At 34.9% G+C, this 22,264-nt stretch overlaps 6 protein-coding genes across 7 annotated transcripts; 2 read left to right on the top strand and 4 right to left on the bottom strand.

Annotated features, from left to right (window-relative positions):
* Positions 1-2,935: 2,935 nt before the first annotated feature.
* LOC113495902 (2-iminobutanoate/2-iminopropanoate deaminase-like) lies at positions 2,936-5,383 on the bottom strand. Its single transcript, XM_026874906.1, has 3 exons — positions 4,725-5,383; positions 4,140-4,366; positions 2,936-3,299 (listed from the first exon to the last, which is right to left on the bottom strand). Exons 1-3 carry the CDS (start codon positions 4,808-4,810, stop codon positions 3,157-3,159), a joined length of 456 nt encoding a protein of 151 aa, XP_026730707.1. The 5' UTR covers positions 4,811-5,383; the 3' UTR covers positions 2,936-3,156.
* Positions 5,384-5,845: 462 nt separating this feature from the next.
* LOC113495990 (rutC family protein HP_0944-like) lies at positions 5,846-8,451 on the bottom strand. The gene is made up of 3 exons (XM_026875064.1): positions 7,607-8,451; positions 7,263-7,489; positions 5,846-6,990 (listed from the first exon to the last, which is right to left on the bottom strand). The coding sequence occupies exons 1-3, from the start codon at positions 7,762-7,764 to the stop codon at positions 6,848-6,850; spliced, it is 528 nt and encodes a 175-aa protein (XP_026730865.1). The 5' UTR covers positions 7,765-8,451; the 3' UTR covers positions 5,846-6,847.
* A 3,826-nt stretch (positions 8,452-12,277) lies between these two features.
* LOC113495913 (rutC family protein jhp_0879-like) lies at positions 12,278-14,043 on the bottom strand. The gene is made up of 3 exons (XM_026874943.1): positions 13,742-14,043; positions 13,053-13,276; positions 12,278-12,532 (listed from the first exon to the last, which is right to left on the bottom strand). The coding sequence occupies exons 1-3, from the start codon at positions 13,903-13,905 to the stop codon at positions 12,369-12,371; spliced, it is 552 nt and encodes a 183-aa protein (XP_026730744.1). The 5' UTR covers positions 13,906-14,043; the 3' UTR covers positions 12,278-12,368.
* Positions 14,044-14,843: 800 nt separating this feature from the next.
* LOC113495869 (E3 ubiquitin-protein ligase rnf146) lies at positions 14,844-16,722 on the top strand. Of its 2 annotated transcripts, none has more exons than XM_026874867.1 (6): positions 14,844-15,068; positions 15,336-15,421; positions 15,541-15,697; positions 15,944-16,135; positions 16,209-16,392; positions 16,572-16,722. In XM_026874867.1, the coding sequence occupies exons 1-6, from the start codon at positions 15,038-15,040 to the stop codon at positions 16,624-16,626; spliced, it is 705 nt and encodes a 234-aa protein (XP_026730668.1). In that variant the 5' UTR covers positions 14,844-15,037; the 3' UTR covers positions 16,627-16,722. The 2 variants fall into 2 exon arrangements, with proteins under 2 accessions (XP_026730668.1, XP_026730675.1); XM_026874874.1 differs by having other exon boundaries at positions 16,209-16,406.
* Positions 16,723-18,606: 1,884 nt separating this feature from the next.
* LOC113495859 (U3 small nucleolar RNA-associated protein 14-like) lies at positions 18,607-20,343 on the bottom strand. Its single transcript, XM_026874857.1, has 4 exons — positions 20,066-20,343; positions 19,410-19,649; positions 19,165-19,329; positions 18,607-18,907 (listed from the first exon to the last, which is right to left on the bottom strand). Exons 1-4 carry the CDS (start codon positions 20,180-20,182, stop codon positions 18,770-18,772), a joined length of 660 nt encoding a protein of 219 aa, XP_026730658.1. The 5' UTR covers positions 20,183-20,343; the 3' UTR covers positions 18,607-18,769.
* Positions 20,344-21,062: 719 nt separating this feature from the next.
* LOC113495885 (gamma-aminobutyric acid receptor-associated protein) lies at positions 21,063-21,796 on the top strand. Its single transcript, XM_026874883.1, has one exon. The coding sequence runs from the start codon at positions 21,175-21,177 to the stop codon at positions 21,526-21,528; it is 354 nt and encodes a 117-aa protein (XP_026730684.1). The 5' UTR covers positions 21,063-21,174; the 3' UTR covers positions 21,529-21,796.
* Positions 21,797-22,264: the final 468 nt, after the last annotated feature.

Below are 22,264 nucleotides of genomic sequence, written 5' to 3'. Positions count from 1 at the left end.
TACCGTAAATAATATTGTGTGCAATAGGACCAACTAGGTAAGTCTGAAAATACTTGTTAATATTAATTTTCATGTTAATCGTTTTATACTCGCAAGCCAACATTCTATTTATGTTAAATGCCTCCAATTATGACTGAAATATAGACTTATAGCTAACAAAAGCTTTTGCTATTAACTTTAGCCTGGAGAGGTGAGAGAACTCCAGTTTATTTGTGATGTCACGTGAGGCCATGACTGGCAGCCGTAAAGTGCTTGGTCACACACTGTAATATTCAAAAACACTAACGTTTTATTCGGTAAGTCTTTAATTTTCTCATAATCAACACGGCCACATCATAACAATTAATGTCTAGTATTTAAGCACATAGCTATATGTCATCTCCCTTGTTAAACGTAGCTTACAAGCACAGACTTTTGAGTTCTTTCTTTTATTGATTTTTATATTTGCACTTCTTTGTTTAAATTATAATTAGCCGCCATAAGTATGTGAGCGGGTTTACTCTCACAAATAAAAGCTTTGTGGTTGGTTAAAGGTAAAGGTTCTTTGTTCTTAAATACACGCAATAGCTGGCTTACGGCTGCTACCCAACATACACTTATAAATTATGCCGTCTCCGCCTTACTCACGCCTCACTTTGTCCCATACAAAGTCGTTAGTTTACGCGATAATTTTACTTTTGTTCCTTAGGGTGTCTATAATTTGTTCGTAAATTCTTAAAGATCACTGGCTTTTTATCCTCTTAAAGTGGTTATATCTGTGAATTCGTAGATTTTAATATTTGTCAAGTAACGGCAAATTCCGTCTTCGCGAAAAAATTTAATTGTTACTAATGGAATGATTATTACTAAAAACGATAGATTTAATAACGAAGAAAACGCAATCCCCTGGCTCGAATAAAAGCCTCTCGACCGGGGGTGATAACGCGGCAGTTACAGATATCCGCTATCGATCTATGAATTTCATACTTTTTTTTAAATGACTTCCTAAGTATATCTTCATGCTTTGGAAGGATGCGACATAAACATTTGGTAAGGGTTCTCAGTATTTTGAGTAGGGAATACGAAAAATCTTTGCACAATATCGACTTACATACGCCTTTTAGGTAACAGACGTTAAAATTATTGTATGTACCTATGTAGTAATTTGAGCCATGTCTGGTCTGGACTTCCCGTAATCTACACAAAGATCAGTGGTTATAATGTTCTTAGCCTTCAAAAGCAACAGGACATGCTATCTGCCAGACAAATCGTTTCGTGCATGGCAAGCTTTATAGGTAGGTAGCTCTACCAACGGCGCGCTGTAAACTACCGTTTTCATGACCACCCGCTCTAGGTCACAGTTTTAAAAATAGTGTCTTATTTATTTGAATAACAAATAGGCATTTATGAAACTTAATTATGAAAAATTATAAATCAGACAGTATCAGCGCTTCTACAAGACTCTCCTAAACTTTAATCTTAATGTACTACAATAAATTTAATGCAAAACATTTTTAAATAAGTATATTTTTTCCTAGAATTCACTTAAAAATTTTGCTATGAATAAATAGGTGTGGGTATGTTGCGGCAGAAAAACTGTTTTGCCCGCCTTTTCGACTGTCTTCTAACGTAGTTAAGCACTAAAAAGGTAATTGAACTGCTTTGATAAATTGATGGTTTAATCGTTACAAAAAAAAGAAGGTGGCGGTAAGGTAACTACTAAAAAAGCTTATGAATAGAAAAATCTGTTTTTTTTAAGTGCCCTTTTCAAGACCTAAACATCTGCGAACCTAGTTGCACTATCTTTTAATTGATTGTTACTTGTTTCTTCATCTTATACTTTGGTGGGAATCCGCTATATATAATGGAGAGAACGCGAAAGCTAAACTGGACGAGCAGTAAAGCGGGAACAACAGGGAAAGGTTAGCCATAGGAGACGACAAACCTAATGTGAATCTCACATACAACCAGTAAAGTAATCAGCATCTTGTTTAGATACTTACGTAGGTATTTAAAAGCTATGGAACTTATTTGTTGCTCTTTTATAGCTTCGTCCGAGATGCTTGAAATTATCTTTTTAATAACATTCAACATACTACTGTTAATTGAATGATGTTCATCATTCAAAGAATATGATTTGATTGTATCACCAGCACTTTCTCACCCGTTCCTACACTAGGTAATAGTAATCAGGAATAAGCTTCGCTAAAAAAGTTACTAACGGACACTGCGACCTTTAAATTTTAAACACGCATTATTTTGTTGGAAACAACTATTTTATAAAACGATAATTTTAACATAATGGCGAATAGCGTGCAAATTGTTTAGCCCTTCTTACTTAGTTCTTACCCACCTTCCACCTTAGTTTTTTGTAGGTGACACAAAATGTAAACGTATTTTATTATTACTAGATTTTGTTTTTTGTTGGATGTTGTATTATAAATCCAGCCCACTGGGCCACAATTCGGCTATTTATAGTTGCCGACAAATTAATAGAAATTCAGTACGGGGCGGAAGAGTCACTGTCAACACACTGAATTTCTTATTGTGTTGACAACATGCTAGGAGAATATGAAGAGTGTTAAATTTAATCCAATACGGTAAAACGGACAAAATAAAAATATTATATGAATACCTTTTTAAAATGTAAGCAAACGCATGCGACCCCCTCAAAAATACTATTTTCTATTTACCCCGTGAAACTCTATTCACCCCGTTTTACAGTATCTATTTTTTTACCCTGTTTTCTTGTCTTTGCATGGACGTTGGAGAAGAGGCCTTATAAGTGTATATGTAGCAGTTTCTTTTCTCTATTTAAATGGTTAATACTTATTCCTAAGCACTATTTTATAATTCAATTGTTCTTAATCTCAAGCAGCTACAGGATTTGTACTTTAGTACAATTAGTACTTTAGTACGTTAAAAGGTAGACACACAGACAAATTAAAAAAAGGAACAACGTAAATACTAAAATTATATTTCCAGTATTTGAGATGTTTAACGCATGTTTCTCATAATTCTGTAAAAAAAAACAATTCAAACACCTTTCATTAAATACATTAAGATCCCAAAAAAGTTGTCTTTTATTATTTTAAATAAACTGATTGTTTTCAAAAAAACATGTTAACATTAATAATTCATAACAAAGACGACAAGCTAGATGAGAAAATAAATATTCTAAGATTTTGCACAGGGACATGGGCCCGCCTCGGCTATGGTTAGTTCGCCGCTCAGTGCAATCGCCTCTATTTCAATCGCTGCATCTTTTGGTAACTTAGCCACTTGGAAAGTAGCGCGGGCCGGGGAGTCCTTGGGGAAAACTAAAAATAATAATAATATACGTTAAAAAAAAATCCTCGTTGAAAAATATACTCCACAAAAGAAGATAATAATTAGTTTCAACGTGCCTACAATAACATTAGTCAACACTTAATTACTGAGCTGACTATAAACAAAGACCAAACAACTGATAAAACATTATCTTCTTTGGGGTAAAAACATGACATGCCAGTAAAAATTATACCTACACAACGCCATGGAACTTTAAAATGAATGGCAAAAACTTTAAAGATAAAAGTTATAAGAGCACTTTATCTACAAAGGAAACGCAAATGTTCTTTATGTTCGTGTTTCGTTAGTAGAAAGCTAAGGTACATTCTAACGCTAAGGTATTGTTATATCTTGATCTTTTTATACAATATAAGCACTAGATACTTCGTGTAGGAGGAAAATACGTTTTATTTTATCAATATAATTAAGTATTGTACTTAATAAAGTTTTTGCAATCTGTAGAAGATTGCAAAAACTTAACATTCTGTCTAAAATTTAAGTTTTAAACGATGACCTACCTAAAAGAGAATTTTCCATTTCTTAGCGATAAGCGGACTAAGAAAACACAAAAATGGTAGTACAAACTTTTCAACTTAAACAATGAAGTAATTCGGAGCAAACGTAGACGGACGGAGCCTCAGTGATGGAGTTCCCATCCTACAACTTAGAAATTGCGAAAGCGAGTCGCAATCCTAGACAACGTAGATCGTAGAGCCGTGTCATGCTTGCACAACTTTAATAATGCGACTTTGAATCGAAATTGAACTATAAGCAGGTGGTTAGGTGCTAAGGTTAATGACATCAACCAAATAATAAAGAGAAATACTTACATTCCGCATAAATTTCGTTTACAGCTTGGAAGTCCTCAATGCGTGCGAGTAAGATGGTGGTTTTCAAGACAGACTCGAGAGAAGCTCCTCCAGCTTCAAGCACATGCTTCAAGTTGGAGAGAGCCTGGCGGGCTTGAGCGTCGGCACCGCCAGGTACAAACTGAGCCTGAGGGTCCATCCCGAGGATTCCCGACACATAAAGAGTTCTATCCGCCAGAATGGCATGGCTGGGAAAGAAGAACATAAAGTTCAGGTAAGTCAGGTAACAAAACAACTAACCGAAACTATTCACCTAAGTGACCAAGTAAAAATATTTATATGTAAATGAAGCCACACAACTGACTTGGTCTTCAGCCATATTTACATGACTAGAGCTCTCTTTCATACATTTAACATAAATGGGTCGTTGCACTTTAAGTAAGTATTTTCCATGAGTTTTCCACCAGCTGTGTGGTTTAGTAAAATACATCCATGTATAGGGCTTAATCTCATTTTATATCGTTGACAGGTCTGTTAGAAGCCAAGGTATTCCATTAAATTGAACTAGGGAGTTTTTTTTATAATTATTCAATCAATTTTACACACCTGTAAGGTCCAACGGGCTTGTAGATGTCGGGTGAGGTCACTATTGTCTTGGTCACTTTATGAGCGTTAGTTTTGGTCGCACTCATCTTGGTCAATACGTCTGTCTTAATCTTACTCTCAAGATACTCTGAACTTGATTAACAATAAATTTTGTTATAGCGCTTGCGGGGTCACCAGTTCATTCCAATTATAATATGCTGTTGATAAACATGTGTCTCCAAGATATGTTGAGATAATATTCTACTCAAATATTTAGAACCAAATAATAACCATATCAAAATGTAAAAGAGAAAGCAAGGACAAAGATTTTGATCTATCAAAATCTTTATTTTATAATTTAAATTGTCGTACGAAATGAGGGACAAAAGGAGGTCTTACTTAATAAGACCTGCTGAAACAGCAAAAATTGTAGGGTGGTTGAATCAATGGGCCCCAATTCTGTTATTTCCAATGCCCGATGAACGAATGGAAATTGAATAAATTGGCACTGTTCGTATTTTTTTTAACACAATAATTTGAATTTGGCGGATTACTCACATTCAATACTATGAATTTCCATTTTTTGGCAAATTATTATTATATTTTCAACGGCAAAATGCTTAAGAGAATAGTAATAGTTTCAAGTTTTATCCAATTGGAATTCATTCATCGAGCATCGTAAATAGAAAAATGGTGCCCACAAAGTGGACATATAAATTTTGTATTGCTTACAACAGAAATATTTTTTATATAAGTTTACAATAAATGGACAAATAATCACCACTACACTTCAGCGTAAACACTACGGTAATAAAGTTTGTTTCTAAGTGGTGTAAAACCAAGTGATGTTTCTTGTAGAGTACATAGGTCACAGGTATTAAGCAAACTAATTAAAATGACAAAGCTATTGCATATAAACTAGCATTGTTCCCGTCGTACGACGTGTGACTGTAGATATTGAAAAATGTAGATTGTGAACCTATTCTATTTATTGGAAATAAATTATTAATAATAAAAGTTAAAAAACAGGGAATTACAAATATTTTTTGGTAAAGGGGATGAATAGCGACAGTAAATGGAGATGATGATGATCTCTGTATTATAGCTCAGCATTAAATAATTATCAAAAAGTGCAATAAACATAAATGCTTGTTCTTAATAGAAAATACCAAGTGTAGAATTAAGAATATATTAACTATTCGTGGGAAATCATAAAATGGCTCCTTCCGCTTTGGGTCGAGGAGAAGAGAGCGTCAGACTTCGTTTGCCATTCGTGGCCGGGGCCATGTTACCGATGTGAGTACTGAAAACTAGTAAAGTGACCGTATACCGTATTTATTTGTTCGTTGCTGGTTTAAGATGTATTTTCATTTTTCGTTCAGCATCTTACGTTGTTGACTGTTATATGGAAGAAACGTTTTTTATGACTTTATCCCCAAAAAGTAACCCTTTTGCCGTCGACATGTTACATAATTAAGTTACTTCACTACTTTAGGTACTAATCTGATGGGATTAAGTGGATCACGTGAATGGAGGCTGGAGAGCGTCTGGACAAACATAGGAACTTGTGTGACAGACGGACAGACGTCGATAGTTCAGTGGTAGGTTATTTTCTTGATTTGATTATACTATTATTCGGTAAGGTTACAAAACTCAAACTCAAAATAAAACACGAATCCGGATAACTTTTTTTATTAATCTTTAATCGTAGTGGTAGTTTCATTAACATATTATTTCAAACGACCGTGGCAAAAAAAAATTCAGATACGAAAAAGATTCTTCAACCACCATAAAGAATAAACAACTTCTCTTCTTTAGGTTCAGAAAAAAACCTACAATTCAGTCGTTTAAAGATAACCGCTGTTATCGCTGTAATTTAGACGAGTCTTTGGAATTCCTTCCTATATTGAACTTTATTCAGTCCTAAACATAATCAAATTGGTTTAAGTGTAGATTAGTAAGTATGCACCATAAGTACTTATCAAGTATCCTGAGTCTCCTTGATGACTTTTAAAATAAAAATTCGCTTACACAAACTGAACTCTTACGTACTACTCTAGAATCTGTTGAAAGTAAAACTGATGTGCAGTTTAACGTGCTAAACCCTAATATTGTTTGAATACACAAGTAACAAGTAGCGGCTACTAAACCCGGGCACAAGGACAAGGGCCAGCCTCGGCGACAACAAGATCCCCACTTAAGGCAATGGCTTCTATCTCCACAGCTGCATCTAACGGCAGCTTCCCGACCTGAAAAGTAGCGCGGGCAGGACAATCTTTCGGAAAATCTGAAATAATAGAAAAAAAAACTTAAAAAAACTTTTAACGAAAAGTCACCAAATCTGGATCCAAAACTCATTTGCAGGTGATAGTAAAATTCCTGATAATCGTTACTGTCGAAAACCTGAACGACGAGATCAGATCAGAAGTCGCTCTTTGTAAAACACTGGTATTTATCTGCATCCGGTTAGATTGGAACAGACCCCAACATAGCTGGGAAAAGGCAAGGATGACGATGGTGAGCTATGTCGTAACAGTTTTAACCCGTAAAAATACTTACACTCCGCGTATACTTGATTTACAACTTGGAAGTCACCCATGCGAGCTAGCAATATCGATGTTTTTACAACGGATTCGAGAGAAGCGCCTCCCGCGTCTAACACTCGCTTTAAATTTTCCAGAGCCTGTCGGGTTTGGGCTTCGGCGCCGCCACAAACCAATTGCCCCTGAGGGTCCATTCCAAGAAGTCCAGAAACATAAAGAGTTTGATTGGCTAAAATGGCTTGACTGAAAAGAATAACCGATAACGTTTTAAAGACATATAAATTCCGTATATATCGTGATATTTGCCTTGAAAAATGGGTATGTAGGTAGTTAGTTAGTATATAAAAACAGTAATTCAACCTGAAAGGTCCAACGGGTTTATAAATGTCTGTCGATGTAACAATCGTCTTTGTAACCTTATGTATATTCGTTCTCGATGGGTTTTCTGGTTTTGGGGGCTCATTCATCTTAGAGAGCACATTCATATTGTTCTTAGCCTCTGTTTTTTCTGAAGTCATCGCGATAACAGAGTTGCCTTTTCGTTATTTATTAATATTAATATAGTAAATAAACAAGCTTTGTAACTATATCCGACACTAACGAAAATACTTTTTTTCTTGACAATTACGGCGATCAGGAAGGTTTTATCAGTTTGAGTTCGATGAGGTCTTATGTAAAGTCTTAATAATTATGTAGTCTTAGGATTTGTAAAAAAGTCATTGCTTAGACTACAAATTGTCAGATTGTCATGACGTTTATAATCACCTTATTGGACCGTGGGTAATCTTAGAAAACCTTTTGGCGGGCGGTGTGGTGGTGATATAGGTACAGCTCTGAACGTATTTAGATATTGCCTTTAAACTAATGCGATAATAACTCGAGGTATTCAGCCATGAATTGGAGTTCCATTTGTTTAGGTAATCCAAATAAAGCAAACTTTCTTCGTGTCTTTTTATTAAAACTCCAGTCAACAAAACGAGACTAAAATAAATGTAAAAAAAAACAATAAAGAGTATTTAACAAATCAAATATAACACAAAAAGTATAGCAACAATCCCGATATCTAATTAGAACGAAACATATTATTTATATAATATGAATACTACATACCACTGTTGGCTGTGGCCAGGGCCCCAATTTAGCTATTTACAATGGCCCATGAATGAACAGGAAGGCACTTGGATTAAATTTGAAACTATTCTTATTCTCTTAAGCATTTTGCCAAAACAATAATTGGAAACTATAAATATGAAATATCATATTTATAGTTTCCAATTATTGTAGGGGCGGAATCCTCACGGTCAATAGACCGTGAGGATTCCGCCCCGTACTCAATTATTGTATTGGATTAAATACGAATAGTGCCAATTTAATCCAATTTCCATTAATTGATCAGACATTGTAAATAGCGGAATTGGGGCCCAGGAGGTTTATGCTCACCGTAGGGAAATATTGGCTATTGGTTGAGCTCACATTTTCTGTATTATCTATCTAAGGGCTGATTTTTTCAATCATCAGTTAACTTTTATCTGAGAAATAAATATAGCCGTTTGACATAATGTATTTGCTATACAAAAGCTGTCAAAACGTCAAATATATTCGACCAAGACCGAGTCCGTAATGTGGATATCCGAAACCGAACCAAAGTTCGAGACGTAGATGACACAATAACGAGCCTGAACTGGACCTAGGCTAACTGGGCACTAGTTTTACGAAATAATAAAATCCTAAGGTGATCTGTTTTTAGTAGCAGTGAGAACGTTCTTTCAACAGAAAATTAATAGGAAATCAATTTTTTTTTATTGCTTGCTTTATAATCCGTAAAGAGTATTTGTTTACTTGTTTTGTATGGACAAATATATGCCAGCCTAAACTAGTGGATCCTAGAAACCTATGTATATTCTGTATATTTTGATTCACGTTTATTTTTATTTTCACGCGCATTATGAGGGTAAAGAATATTTAATAAATTTTCTACATTTCTAAACACGGATAGAAGTATTTTCAGATGATAAAAAATGCATAATTAAATTCGATTTTGTGGCGGTTTTTTGCTAAATACTATAAAAAACGACTCTCGTGCTCGAAAGCTACAAGCCCTCCTGTCCTCCATCAATCTACATATTCTTCCCCTTTCTGCCACTCACTTTGCCCCGAATTCATCTCCTTCTTTGCTTGATCTGATGTTTGTATCGTCTCCTTCTAATGTTTCTGACCATGGTTAACTTCCTGCTAGTTTTTCCTACCACAACCTGCTCTTTCTTTCATATCGCATTCGTAACCCTAAAGTCAAACCTCAACTCTTAAAGTTACGCAGCTTTAAGGGTATGAATCTAGAGGCATTGCGCTATGATGCCAGTCTTATTGACTGGAGCCCTGTGGTTGATGTCTGCGACATTGACGACAAAGTGAACCGATTAACATCTACCTTGCTTGGTTTGTTCGACCGACATGCCCCGGTTCGTTTGGTGAAAGTTCGTCGTGAACCGGCTCCTTGGATCACACCCGCCATAGTTGATGCCATGGCCCGGAGGGATAGAGCTAAACGCAAATATGACCGTAGGCCTACTGCTGACAATCTCCTCCACTATAAAACCGCACGCAACCGCTCATTTATGCCAGGCCGCCAGGAGAAAGCACTTTCACGATAACCTAGTTGATCGTAGCTCTGGCGATGTCTTTAAATTTCTGCGGTCTGTTGGAATCGGTAGGCCTCTGGCCTAGTCTAGCTGCCGATAGTGAAATTGACCTTTCTTCCTTAAACCACCACTTTTCTCTCCTCCCTATTACTCTTGACTCCTCTACTAAATCTTCCACCCTACTTGAACTCACCTGCCTACCTCCTCCTCGCTGTCCACATTTCTATTTTTCTCCTGTTACCGAAGACGACGTCAGAAAATCCGTTTTAGCCATTTCCTCCACTGATGGTGGGTAACGATAACCTGTGCTCTCGTATGATATTCCCCATTCTCCCACAATTACTCCCCATTCTTTCACATTTATTCAACTATTCTCTCTCATCCAGCTCCTTTCCTTCAGCGTGGAAACTCGCTCATGTTATTCCTCTCCCGAAATCTTCGAATCCTTCCTCTTTCTCCCAATACCGGCCTATTTCAATACTTCCTTTCCTCTCCAAAGTACTTGAGCATATAGTCCATCGCCAAGTTTCAGATTTTCTGACGTCTTTCAGCCTCATTTCCCCTTTCCAATCCGGTTTCCGTCCTGGCCACAGTACCGTCACAGCTCTCCTTAATGTCACGCATGATATCCGCTGGGCTATGGAAAATAAATCTCTCACTATCCTTGTACTTCTTGACTTCAGCTCTGCTTTTAATTCTGTGGATTTCGACATCCTCCTAGGAGTCCTGCAGTCTCTTAATTTCTCCTCCTCTTCCTTGACCTGATTTGATTCATACCTCCGGGGTCGTTCTCAGCGAGTCCGCCTTGATGAGAGATACTCTGATTGGTGCGATCTTGTTGCAGGTGTACCCCAAGAAGGTGTCCTTTCTCCACTCCTATTTTCTGTCTTTATTAACTCCATTTGTACATTCATCTCTTCAAACTTTCACCTTTATGCTGATGACCTGCAGGTTTATCGACATTTTTCTCTGCCGGAGATTGATTTGGCTATAGATGCCATAAATTGTGACTTAGTCAGCATTGGCAAGTGGGTCGATCTCGAGCTTATGGTCTCTAAGTTAACCCTGCAAAATCTAAGGCTATGATTATTGGCAGTAGGCACTATCGCAACGCCATTGATTTGTCCTCTGTAAGGCCTCTGTGTCTTGATGGCGAGGTGATTCCTTACTCGGACACTGCCAAAAACCTAGGGGTGTTAATCGATTCACACCTCTCATGGCGTGATCAGGCCAACGAGGTAAGTCGCAAGGTCCACTTTTCCCTTCACTCTCTACGATGCCTGCAAACTTTTCTTCCCTACAAGACCAAAATTGTATTAGCCCAATCGCTGGTTCAACCCATTATCGACTATGCCAATGCCTGTTACTTGGATGCCACCGAGGAGCTACTTAATAAGCTTGAGAAGTTGCAAAATTTGTGTATCCGATTTGTCTTTGGGCTAAGAAAATATGATCACATCTCTCAGTTTCGCAAAGAACTCAAGTGGCTCCCGATTCGCCTTCGCAGGAACACTCGTATCCTATGTCTCCTATATAATGCCCTTCACAATCCACTATATCCTTCCTACTTGCGTGATCGCTTTTCCTATATTCCCCCTCCTGATGCCTTTTGCAGATCACATCTTAAGTCCAATCTCAAAATTCAACCCCACTCCACTGACTTCTACTCCTTTTCCTTCACCGTTCATGCAGCGAGACTGTGAAATGCGTTGCCGCCTAACATTCGTGACTCCAAATCTGTTGGTCTATTTAAACATCATTTAAAGAACACTATCTTGCCTCTGTAAGATAGTCTAATGTCATTGTCCATGTAACTTTATTTATAAAACATATATGTATATATTTATATAAGTATGTATTTTTTTTATAGTTGTATTTTTATTGTCCTATATTTGTTTACACACTGTGTCTATGTCTTTCCTTTTCTTATCTCCTGTCGCAGGTCTGCTGGCAGAAATTTCTAAAGAAATAAGCGTACTGCTTATTTATTTCTTTGTACCTAATGTATTCTAACTTTTATATTTCTCTTTGTATGTTGTGTGTACATAAATAAAAAAAAAATATAATATGTATATTCCGTTATGAAATTGTTTTCACACAACCGTAGTAGAAAATAATTTGTAAGTAAAACAAATATGCTTTAATTTGAAAACCAAAGCGAAACTTACTTTACTACTTACTTATTTTTGTTTACAGTACTTTTATTTTTAAATCATAACCAATGTGTGTACCAATTAGCGATAATCCCTATTTTTAAAATGAGCCCACTACGAGGGTTCTCCGACCCACCACCAATGCGGCAAAAATGAGTCTTCTACCTGGGCCCCCGGTTCGGAATGTGTTAAGGGAACTTGACGCTGTTGAATATCGATATTCAAATAAAACAAGGTGCTTTAGAGTTCTCCAAGCAATTCTTTAACCTCCATTAAAATGATCTAATACCGGCCATTTTTTATTCCTATAACGGAAATAACGTTTAGACTTTAACATTTTCTTGAACAAGGATCTGGTTGAGAACAGGAGTCTCCAGCTCCTTCTTTTATCTCAAGATCTCCACTTAAGGCAATGGCTTCTATCTCCACATCTGCACCTAGAGGCAGTTTGCCGACTTGGAAAGTAGCGCGGGCAGGACTATGTTTTTTAAAGTCTGAAATTAAATGAGAGAAACCACTTGAAATAACTTTTGTTATTATAAGGTGTCGGGTCATCATAGGCGGTAGACTATTATTGTGGCTTCTACAGTCTTCTTCAGCCATAATACTAATCTATACTTCTATACTAATATATAAAGCTGAAGAGTTTGTTTGTTTGAACGCGCTAATCTCAGGAACTACTGGTTCAAATTGAAAAATCTTATTGTGTTGTATAGACCATTCTTCGAGGAAGGTTTTAGGCTATATACCATCACGCTGCGACTAATAGGAGCCAAGATACAATGGAAAATGTGGAAAAAAACAGGGAAAGTTATTCATCTTCGAGGGCTTCCGTTCAAAAATTCCTAACTCATATCTTCTAATCACGCGGACGAAGTCGCGGGCAGCAGCTAGTATTATATATTCCACCTTTTGATTCTATCATCATGCTAGACTTTAATGGCCTTTTTAGATGTTCACCACCATGGCCAAAAAGGAGTCTTCCCCAATCATCGTAACCGATACAATACTTACAACAACCGTATATTTTATTAACAACTGGGAAATCTTCTATTCGGGCCAGCAAAATAGTTGTTTTTATAACAGATTCGAGAGAAGCGCCTCCGGCCTTTAAGACATGCTTCATGTTTTCCATAACTTGTTTGGTTTGTTCTTCGATGCCACAAACCATTTTGGCCTGGGCATCCAAGCCAAGGACTCCAGAGATGTAAAGAGTATTATTAGTTAAGATTGCTTGGCTGAAACCCAAAACTTCGTTATATTTTTGAGCACATAAATGGGTACCTAATGAAACTTAATATATAAGATAGAAAAATAAAGAGACAATAAGTAGTTGTTTCTACAGGGACTCGACGCCACCTCTTAACTAAGCATGATTTAGTTGCGAAAGAGAGAATACTTTACGCCATCATATGTTCATACGCTTTCTCGCTTCGAGGCGGGCGACAATCATATATTAAGAGATTGGTAGTCAGACTCCAGATGCTTCTATATACCCGTGGTTCAAAAATATATCTACACAATGGTCAGTTTATACACTCGTAGAAAATCGATCGAACACCGCCCTGTCTTCTATGCTGCTTGTATCGCCATCGCCATATTAAGCGAATTTCAGTCTACAACTGAGACCGTACTTTCCTCTATATATCTATAATTAACTACCTATGTACAAAACTGTTATATAGTATTTTAATATTTCAAACCTATATGGTCCAACGGGTTTATAGATGTGTGGTGATGTTATAATGGTCTTTGTAACTTTATGCATGTTCCTTTTATTTGTTTTTGCTGACTTCGAAACCTTATGCATCTTCGAGACCATGGTCATCTTATTTTTAGTCATCGTCCTCATCATCATCATCATCATTGTAAACAACAGTTATACTTTTCCTTATTTATACAGTAAATAAATCCAAAAAATGAATAAAATATCTTGACCCTCCCGGGGTAATGACTTTATAAAACAAAATTATGACAATTAAGGCGAGATGATGGGTTTTGCTCTTGATAGTCTAAAAAGGTTTTATAAGTCTTTTAGAAGTTTAATAGGACTTATACCATTTTACTACCAGCAAACGCTTCCACTACGCAATAAAAAACCGCAATGAGAAGGAAAATTATAAAATACGCATGTAGAGAAAAATAGTTTGCGCAATAAAATAAGTAAAAATTGCGGCGGCATTGGTACAGCCCTGCTCCAGCTAATATTATATGCTTTGAGACTGGCGCTAAGCATCAATAGTTACCTAGGCCCTAGGCCTTACTCGAATTACTGGAAATTCCATATAGATTTAGTCCGTTGCGAATGGAATAAAATGGCCTTTCAGTTTTACTTTTATCAGCTCTCTTTAAAATTTGATGGATATAGCTTTGCAAGCCATACTGTATGACGGATTGTTACGGTACAATGCTAAGTCGTATTACGTAAAGTAAGTATTATGCGTAAAATATTAGTAAAAGTACAGTCAGTTTTTTATTACATAAATTTAGTTATATGATATGAATGTGAATGAAAGGTTCGTGTCTAAATTGGGTCCTGGATATTTAAGAGAGCGTATGTAATCTAGCAAAAAGCAGGTACAGTTGATTAGAGTGTTTTCGGAAAATGTGAAATTTTAATGTTACTGTTTGATAGCATGTACGATGATCTATATTTGAATTAACAACAAACGCCGGCGCCGTTCATGAGTGTACCGCCATGATATTGTGTGTCTATCAAAGACATTATATACTCTATTTGGTGTCTGTAACCTTGCGAATCTGTGCAATGTGTGACTGTTTTGAATCTGTAACTTTTTGTCTTCTGACAATAATATTGACATTTTGTTTTGGTTTTCATTCACCAGCTGCTTATTATATTTATCTAACGAGTAATCACTTCATTACATGCGTTTACTTTAACTATTAAAGTAAAATGACTCATAACTTGAAGAGAGTTCGATAGTTAAAATTCATAACTAACAAATACTTCTTCGGAAGTGTTCAAAGAGACACGCAAGATGAATGAACTGAGTGATAATTACAAATCAGGTGCGTATTTTAAGTAAAATTAATTCTAACGGCTTGTATAACATTTCGTATTTTTGTACTAAACTTCCTCGGTTCGTTCTATTAGCCTATTGTATTGGTTGAACTATTTTCCTTGAGAACATTAATTCTCTTTCGAGTGTTATTGATATTTTTTCCAAATTTCACCATAAACAATGTCGCCAATTTCGAAATATATGATGATAAAAAGAGCAAAATTTGAATGTTACTTTTTTATCTGAAGATATTAATCTCAAGCTATTTTTACAGATTTGGATTGTGCTGTATGTTTACAAAAGTGTAACCATCCAACCCAGTTACCATGTAGCCATGTATTTTGCTTCCTCTGTGTAAAGGTAATATTAATCTTAGAACAGTTCATTTTTATACTATTGACTTGACTATAAATTAATTTTCAGTCATTGTTTGTTCTTTGGTTAATATGACCTACTACAAAGTCTGTGGAATGTTTCAGGGTATTGCTTTTCAAAGTAAAAAGTGTGCTATGTGTCGAGCAGTGATACCATCCAATTACTTGGATAATCCAATATTACTAGGAACATTGTGTGAAGAACAAGGAAATACTAATTCCACTCAAGAAGTGTACCAGTGGTTCTATGAAGGAAGAAATGGTATTTTAATTATACTTGTAACATACATTATATTGGACTATACTAAGATACATTGTACTATCTTATGCTTCACAATTTAGTTGTGAGTTCAAAATTACTAACAAAATGCACATTAATTAAGCTGGATCCATTACACCTCTTCTTATACTACACTAGAAAAAAAGTAACTTATTTGGTATACAAGAGTGTCATAATTTAATTGTTTGACAGAAAATCACATCACTGCCATTTAATTCTTTGTTAAAGGTTGGTGGAAATATGACGAACGTAGTAACTCTGAGTTAGAAGCTGCTTACTCTTCTGGTGAAGCCGACTGTACCCTGCTCTTAGCTGGAACTCTATATAACATAGACTTTCAAAGTATGACACAGGTTAGGCGAAGCGACCAGACACGGCGGCGTCGGGTGCGACGAGATACACCTATGTTTCCTGCAAAAGGTAATTTTATAATTTATCAAAGTAATTAGAGTCTGTCGAAATTTGATATTAATAAAAAATTGTCAACATACAGGAATAGCTGGCATAAAGACTGATGACACAACTACAAGACAAACAAAGAGTGATGATGAAGATGATGTTATACTTGTTCCAACTGAAAATGAAGTTATTGAAATAAGTGATGAGGAAAATGAGATGCCAATTGAGCCTGTTTCAGAGCCACATGAACATGTTAATAATTTGATTGACAGTATCAGGTAATTCACTTAAGGTAAAATATATGATAAATGTATAAAAAAAGTTGTTTAGAATCCAGACTGTTACTATTTTGATTTATTGGCACACTTCATGATTGGCTCATTGTCAAGCCTATGTGTGATAATTCTATTTTTTTTTATTAAATATTACACAAGACATAATATTTTTTTTTTTTCAGTTCTATGAGCCTTCAAGAGCCAAACACAAGAGATCTAGACCATGAAGATACCTGATCATAGTATATTACTCAGCCTACTTAATTTTTAGACTTCCGTAAAGTTTTTACATTGTATGTTAATACAATAAATATTATATTTTTATTGTTATAAATGACTTTTCTTTTACTATTTTTTCATTTAAGTTTGACTGTATTCACTTTTAGGCAATGTTTTAATAACAAATGCAAGAAGTGTATATGAGTTGGGCAACAGAATAAGTCCCTAAATAGTTCCACTTCTCTACGTTATTCTCTAATTACGTAAATTATTGACTATATGATATTTCTTATTTTCGAACAGCGATTAGCCAGAAGATTGTGTCTTAAATCTGACTAATCCTTTGTGAACACGTACCATGCTTTAAAAAGTTGTATGATAAGGTTGTGAACGACCTGTTTCTAATATTCTTTAATTGTTTAAAGTCGAATTTTGGTCCACAATTTCCACGTTTGAGATGAATTTGTGGAGGTGCGAATGGACGAGAATGAAATTAATTCTACACCAGCAACTAGCATTAACCAGATTTTCTGCGCACAGTTTAATTTAAAATAGATTTTAGACATTTTCTATTGGCAACCCTGATGTTGACATTGTCAAAATCAGATGTCAATAAAGAATCGACTGATTTGAGGTTAAGTTATACTATTAAGAAAGACTACATAATTGCTGTTTAATAAAGAATTACAAATCATAGGTAAGGTGTAATCTAACAAAAATATTTTGTTATTCTTTAATTGAGAAGAATATGCTATATTGATATTATTTATTTCAGAAAAATGCAGAGGCTATTTTTGTGCGCTATGAAGACGTTTTCGGCATTTCGTAGTTTACCAACTAACAATTTACGTTTATCGATGTTTAGCAGTCCTCAACAGCTCGCTCAAGAACGATTGTTACAGCCTGCCATTCCTATGATAAATTCGACCTGTAGTTTTAAAGTAAAAGGGCATGTTCGACGCCGATGCAAATCGTGTTATTTTGTTGTTAGAGATGAAAGATTGTATGTAATTTGTCCCAAATCCCCTCGTCACAAACAGATGTCAATGAAACCCAAGCCATTGAACACTTGGATTTTAACTCATGCTACTCAGGGTAGAGCAAGACCATGGTAGGATGAAATACTGGTATGTTTGAATTAGAATGTTATTAATTAGTAGTAAGAAAATAATAAAGTAATTAATTCCTAAATAGCAATAGTTTTATTAAATTTATGCACTGGTAGTCCCTACAGCATGCTTGCCAGGCAGTTAAAAAAAAAAAACTTCTTGACTTCACAAATAATGAGCTGTTTGGCACTATGGAAGTGTTACCAGACGACCAGCCCATCAGACAGCACAAAATGTAGCTATATAATACCAAAGTTACAGCACTTACCATGCCGTAAAGGCGTAAAAGCTGAATAGATGCGAAGACATTATTTCAGAAGTGTGTTGAAGCTGGTCATTTCTGCTACCATTTATTTGTGAAGACCCAAAAAATATACACATTCTACTTACACCATTTTCATATTACTGCAATATAGGTGCAATGCATATAAAGTAAGGTCTATTAAAATGTCTTGCTTTTGTATCACACCTTATATTATGTTGTTATTTTGGGACCACAGGAAATCATTAAAGAAAGCAAAAAAAAATAATGATCAAAATTTAGATCAGTATATTGAAATTCATTACAAACATTACATGTGTACAACCCAACTGGATATTTGACTTGAAACAATTTAATTTCACGATACACTTGGTTGCAATTTAACAATTGCTTAGAACAGGGATGTGACAAATCATGTTTTAGAAGAGGACAAGAGACCACAGACAATTTACATTACACATTGATGGTTCTCATTTCAGTAGAAAAAGACATCACTTAATTTATTGGCAGCAGTAGCAATGACTATATTTTCACTTTGTTACTAAGCAACGAATTTGTGTTGTCCTCTCTCTCAACAATCCAATGTATATCCAATTAAGATACTTAAGAGTATAAATAAAACTAACATTAAAACTATTGTAGAATTGAACATTTAATCCCCAGCTTATAAAATATTACACAAAGTAATCTGGAATGAAGTTAAAATTACTCAAAGTAATCAAGAATTAAGGAAATATTAATAAATTTACTTTCACTTATCTAATTGAATTAAGTAAAAAACACCATGGATTTACTTGTCTCTTACTTTGATAAGATCATTAAGATCTAATGCTACACATATTTCCTTGGATTCAGTTCGAGGATTCCGATCCAGTATTTCAGTGATAGGGTAATAGTTATCTCTGTTGTCCACATTCCATCCAGAGTACTGTAACATAAGAAATAAATAAAATAATTAAACTTCACAAACATAAACATGACACTACAAGACTTATGAAACACAATACTACTCATATCATTTAAGGAAAGTGAAATAAATGTGAACTGTCTACTAATGCCGCATGGCTGTTTACATTTAGTGGTACAACATCCAGCAACACCTATGAAGAAATACCTACTGAAAATAACATACTTTTATCATTACTCATATATAGGTATGAATACCTGAAAAATATTAAAACTTACCACACATGTACACTTATGCAAAATTTTCCCATTTGATTCCATTGGAATAAATTTTTGCAAAAGTGCCTTTCCATCTATTTTCCACAGATTTAGTTCATCCAATTTTGAAGTGACAGTATCTCCATTCCATTTGACGTCAGATTTTAGCAATACAAAGTTTCCAGACTGTAATAAGTTTATTATATTATTATAAAAATTATACAGGTTTGATAAAGGAATTTAAAACTAATTGATTCATTACTCACATGGAAATGCTTTGGTACATCTTTAGACTGACTTGAGTCAGACTTGTTTCCATCAGAACCATTTTTCTCATCATCCGAGCCTTCCTCTTCGTCTAGTTCTCCCTCCTCATCTTCTGCTTCCTCATCCTCCTCACCTTCACCTTCACTTTCCTCTGATGAAGAATTCTTACGTTTCTTTTTGGTGTTGTTCAGAGACACCTTGGATGTTCGTTTACGAGGTCCTCTTCCAGGTTGTTCAGTCTGTAAACATTTATGGAGAAAAATTACAAATAAAAATACTAAGACACTAATTATAAAACAGAAACTATATCTGATATGATCGAGAAACATCCTCAACACTAATATTTTATTCATCCATCAGTTTTAAAAAAGTAACAGAATCGTAGCTAATTGCTTTAGAATGTTAAAATCCATTCTTATTGCATTTGAAACCTTTTCAAATTGAATGTTGATAATAGTATGATAGTACGCTATCTATTCGACAGAACCTAACCTAACTACATGAGTGTTTATACTTACAATACATCCCTTTAAAACTTAATAGCAAAAATATAAAAATAAATCTATAAACAATACATATAACATACATTTCACGTCAATAGAACTGAGTTTTTAACAAAATGTTACCCAAGAATTTGTATACATTCAATACTTACAGGATCGGCATCCGGCGTCCAATCTTCGCCCGAGTCTTGAAATTCTTCTGGTTCACCGCCCGGTTCAGAGCCGTCAGAATCATCGTCAGTCTTCTTTACCGATTTTCGTTTACGCATATTTGTTGAAAATATCACAAATTGACAAGAAACAGAAATCCACAACCCACGCCAAAGCCTCAAAAAGGCAAGCAACAAGCAAACCGTGCAAACCAACGAAAATGAAACTCTTGGTTGCTGAAAGGCGCTAGTATCGACTTCGACAGCACAAGCAAACCAAAAGAAAAGAATAAATGGCTGAAAACCATAGATAACTCGTGAGTATTATAAAATATAATCTGAAATTTAACTTGTAATATTTTTTGTGATTTTGTTTACATTACCTGACAAAGCATTGAACAATTTCAAAAATATTTACTTATATTTAAAATAACACAAAATATTAGAAATCTATTTAAACAAAAAATATTCCCATTCACCAAGGTCTAGTAATTTAAATAGGTACTTGGCCAATTTAGCTTGACTACAGCTAGATTAGTTAAATATTAAAATTACTTAAATAAAAGCATGTGTAACAAGAATCGATCTACATTATTCCCTAATGCTCTAACGAATTAATTAGCTGACAAATTAGATTTTGTCGATCAGTCACTTATTTTTGTAAAATGCTTCGTAAAACACTTCGATAGTTAATGATTACAAACTAACTATTAAGGTAGAACTACTCATGGATCCACAATTAATATTTTAGTAAATTTTGTAGGTTTCTTGAGCGTGCCTTGAAATAATTTCTGTAACTTTAAAATATTTTAGCTTTTCTCCGCAAATTTTGAAAATGGCTTTCGTAAAAAATGGTGATGGTGTTACATTCTATAAATTCCTCTAAAATGAAATTTGAATTGCAATGCAAGTGTGTATCCTGTAGTTTCGAAAATACTGGGATTACCAGTACAAAAAATACTATAAAAGCTTTGTGTTGCTTGTCATATCAGCTGATTGCGTCATTGCTTCATAGTCATATAACGCAAAAACAAAAAACAAGTCGCAGTAGATATCAGATCGGACTTTATTGGTGATAGTTTTGAAAATTGTGGAGTGCGCAACACCTCAATATGAAATTCCAATATAAAGAAGAACATTCTTTTGAAAAGAGAAAGACCGAAGGCGAAAAAATACGCAGGAAGTATCCTGATCGCGTTCCGGTAATTGTTGAGAAAGCCCCGAAGGCTAGACTCGGAGACCTCGATAAGAAGAAATATCTGGTACCATCCGATTTAACAGTTGGACAATTTTACTTCCTGATCAGAAAACGCATTCACCTACGGCCAGAAGACGCATTGTTCTTTTTCGTTAACAATGTCATTCCTCCGACATCTGCCACAATGGGGTCTCTATACCAAGAACATCATGACGAAGACTTCTTTCTGTATATAGCATTCTCTGATGAAAATGTTTATGGATATTAACTTGCTTACATGTATTAAATAATATTTTCATTATTTTAATTGTACTGTGTTGATCTATCTGACCATATGGTAAAACTTATTTTTAAGGTTTAGTTTAATATGATGTATTATGTTATAATGGTGATTATTAATAATTATTGGCACTTTCACATTGTGTTATGTTAATATTACATACCACTATATGGAGAATATTGCAATATTTCTAATTCTTTATTTGGTTTAGGCATGTAATTATTCCTGTATCAAAACAATAAACAAATAAAAAGAAGACGCATTTTATTTGTTGTATCCATCCAACCACACAATAAAAACATTTGTAGGTATTATCAATAAACAATCGTGTCATTTTTTGTTTTACCTACTTAGATAACAGTTTTACGATGTTTTTCTTTGTTTACACAAAACAAACCTTGGCTCTGGCTAACTTCCTTGTTCTGCTGTATAAAAGTGCTTGCAGTATTCTAGTAAATCATAAAAATAGATTTTCTCCTAAATAAAGGTAGGTATTTTCATAATAATCAATAACTCTCTAGACACACCCTTATTCTCACGGCAGTTGTCATATAAAATTAATATTAAACAGGTATTTTTGGTTAATAAGATTATCTATCATGTTCTTAATCACAGTAAGTAAGGATCCTTTTCTTAGTTTTACCAAAAATATATGATTATTTTTGATACAATATAATCGAAGTTGACATGTAACACAGGTAGCAAGGCAATAGGTAGGTATATT

Source organism: Trichoplusia ni, chromosome 1 (genome assembly GCF_003590095.1).
Source record: "Trichoplusia ni isolate ovarian cell line Hi5 chromosome 1, tn1, whole genome shotgun sequence".
NCBI lineage: Eukaryota > Metazoa > Arthropoda > Insecta > Lepidoptera > Noctuidae > Trichoplusia > Trichoplusia ni.
The sequence above is the reverse complement of the archived record's forward strand: the minus strand, read 5'-3'. Positions and strand labels throughout refer to the sequence as shown.

Coding starts and splice junctions, on each gene's coding strand:
- LOC113495902 (XM_026874906.1), bottom strand. CDS start 4,810: ATGAGTGCGACCAAAACTAACGCTCATAAAGTGACCAAGACAATAGTG. Junction 4,367..4,724: donor AAGCCCGTTGGACCTTACAG/GTGTGTAAAATT, acceptor CTTCTTTCCCAG/CCATGCCATTCTGGCGGATA. Junction 3,300..4,139: donor AAACGAAATTTATGCGGAAT/GTAAGTATTTCT, acceptor TATTATTTTTAG/TTTTCCCCAAGGACTCCCCG.
- LOC113495990 (XM_026875064.1), bottom strand. CDS start 7,764: ATGACTTCAGAAAAAACAGAGGCTAAGAACAATATGAATGTGCTCTCT. Junction 7,490..7,606: donor AAACCCGTTGGACCTTTCAG/GTTGAATTACTG, acceptor TATTCTTTTCAG/TCAAGCCATTTTAGCCAATC. Junction 6,991..7,262: donor AAATCAAGTATACGCGGAGT/GTAAGTATTTTT, acceptor CTATTATTTCAG/ATTTTCCGAAAGATTGTCCT.
- LOC113495913 (XM_026874943.1), bottom strand. CDS start 13,905: ATGATGATGATGATGATGAGGACGATGACTAAAAATAAGATGACCATG. Junction 13,277..13,741: donor AAACCCGTTGGACCATATAG/GTTTGAAATATT, acceptor TTTGGGTTTCAG/CCAAGCAATCTTAACTAATA. Junction 12,533..13,052: donor TAATAAAATATACGGTTGTT/GTAAGTATTGTA, acceptor ATTTAATTTCAG/ACTTTAAAAAACATAGTCCT.
- LOC113495869 (XM_026874867.1), top strand. CDS start 15,038: ATGAATGAACTGAGTGATAATTACAAATCAG. Junction 15,069..15,335: donor GAGTGATAATTACAAATCAG/GTGCGTATTTTA, acceptor CTATTTTTACAG/ATTTGGATTGTGCTGTATGT. Junction 15,698..15,943: donor GTTCTATGAAGGAAGAAATG/GTATTTTAATTA, acceptor TCTTTGTTAAAG/GTTGGTGGAAATATGACGAA.
- LOC113495859 (XM_026874857.1), bottom strand. CDS start 20,182: ATGCGTAAACGAAAATCGGTAAAGAAGACTGACGATGATTCTGACGGC. Junction 19,330..19,409: donor ATGTACCAAAGCATTTCCAT/GTGAGTAATGAA, acceptor AACTTATTACAG/TCTGGAAACTTTGTATTGCT. Junction 18,908..19,164: donor TGCATAAGTGTACATGTGTG/GTAAGTTTTAAT, acceptor CTTATGTTACAG/TACTCTGGATGGAATGTGGA.
- LOC113495885 (XM_026874883.1), top strand. CDS start 21,175: ATGAAATTCCAATATAAAGAAGAACATTCTTTTGAAAAGAGAAAGACC.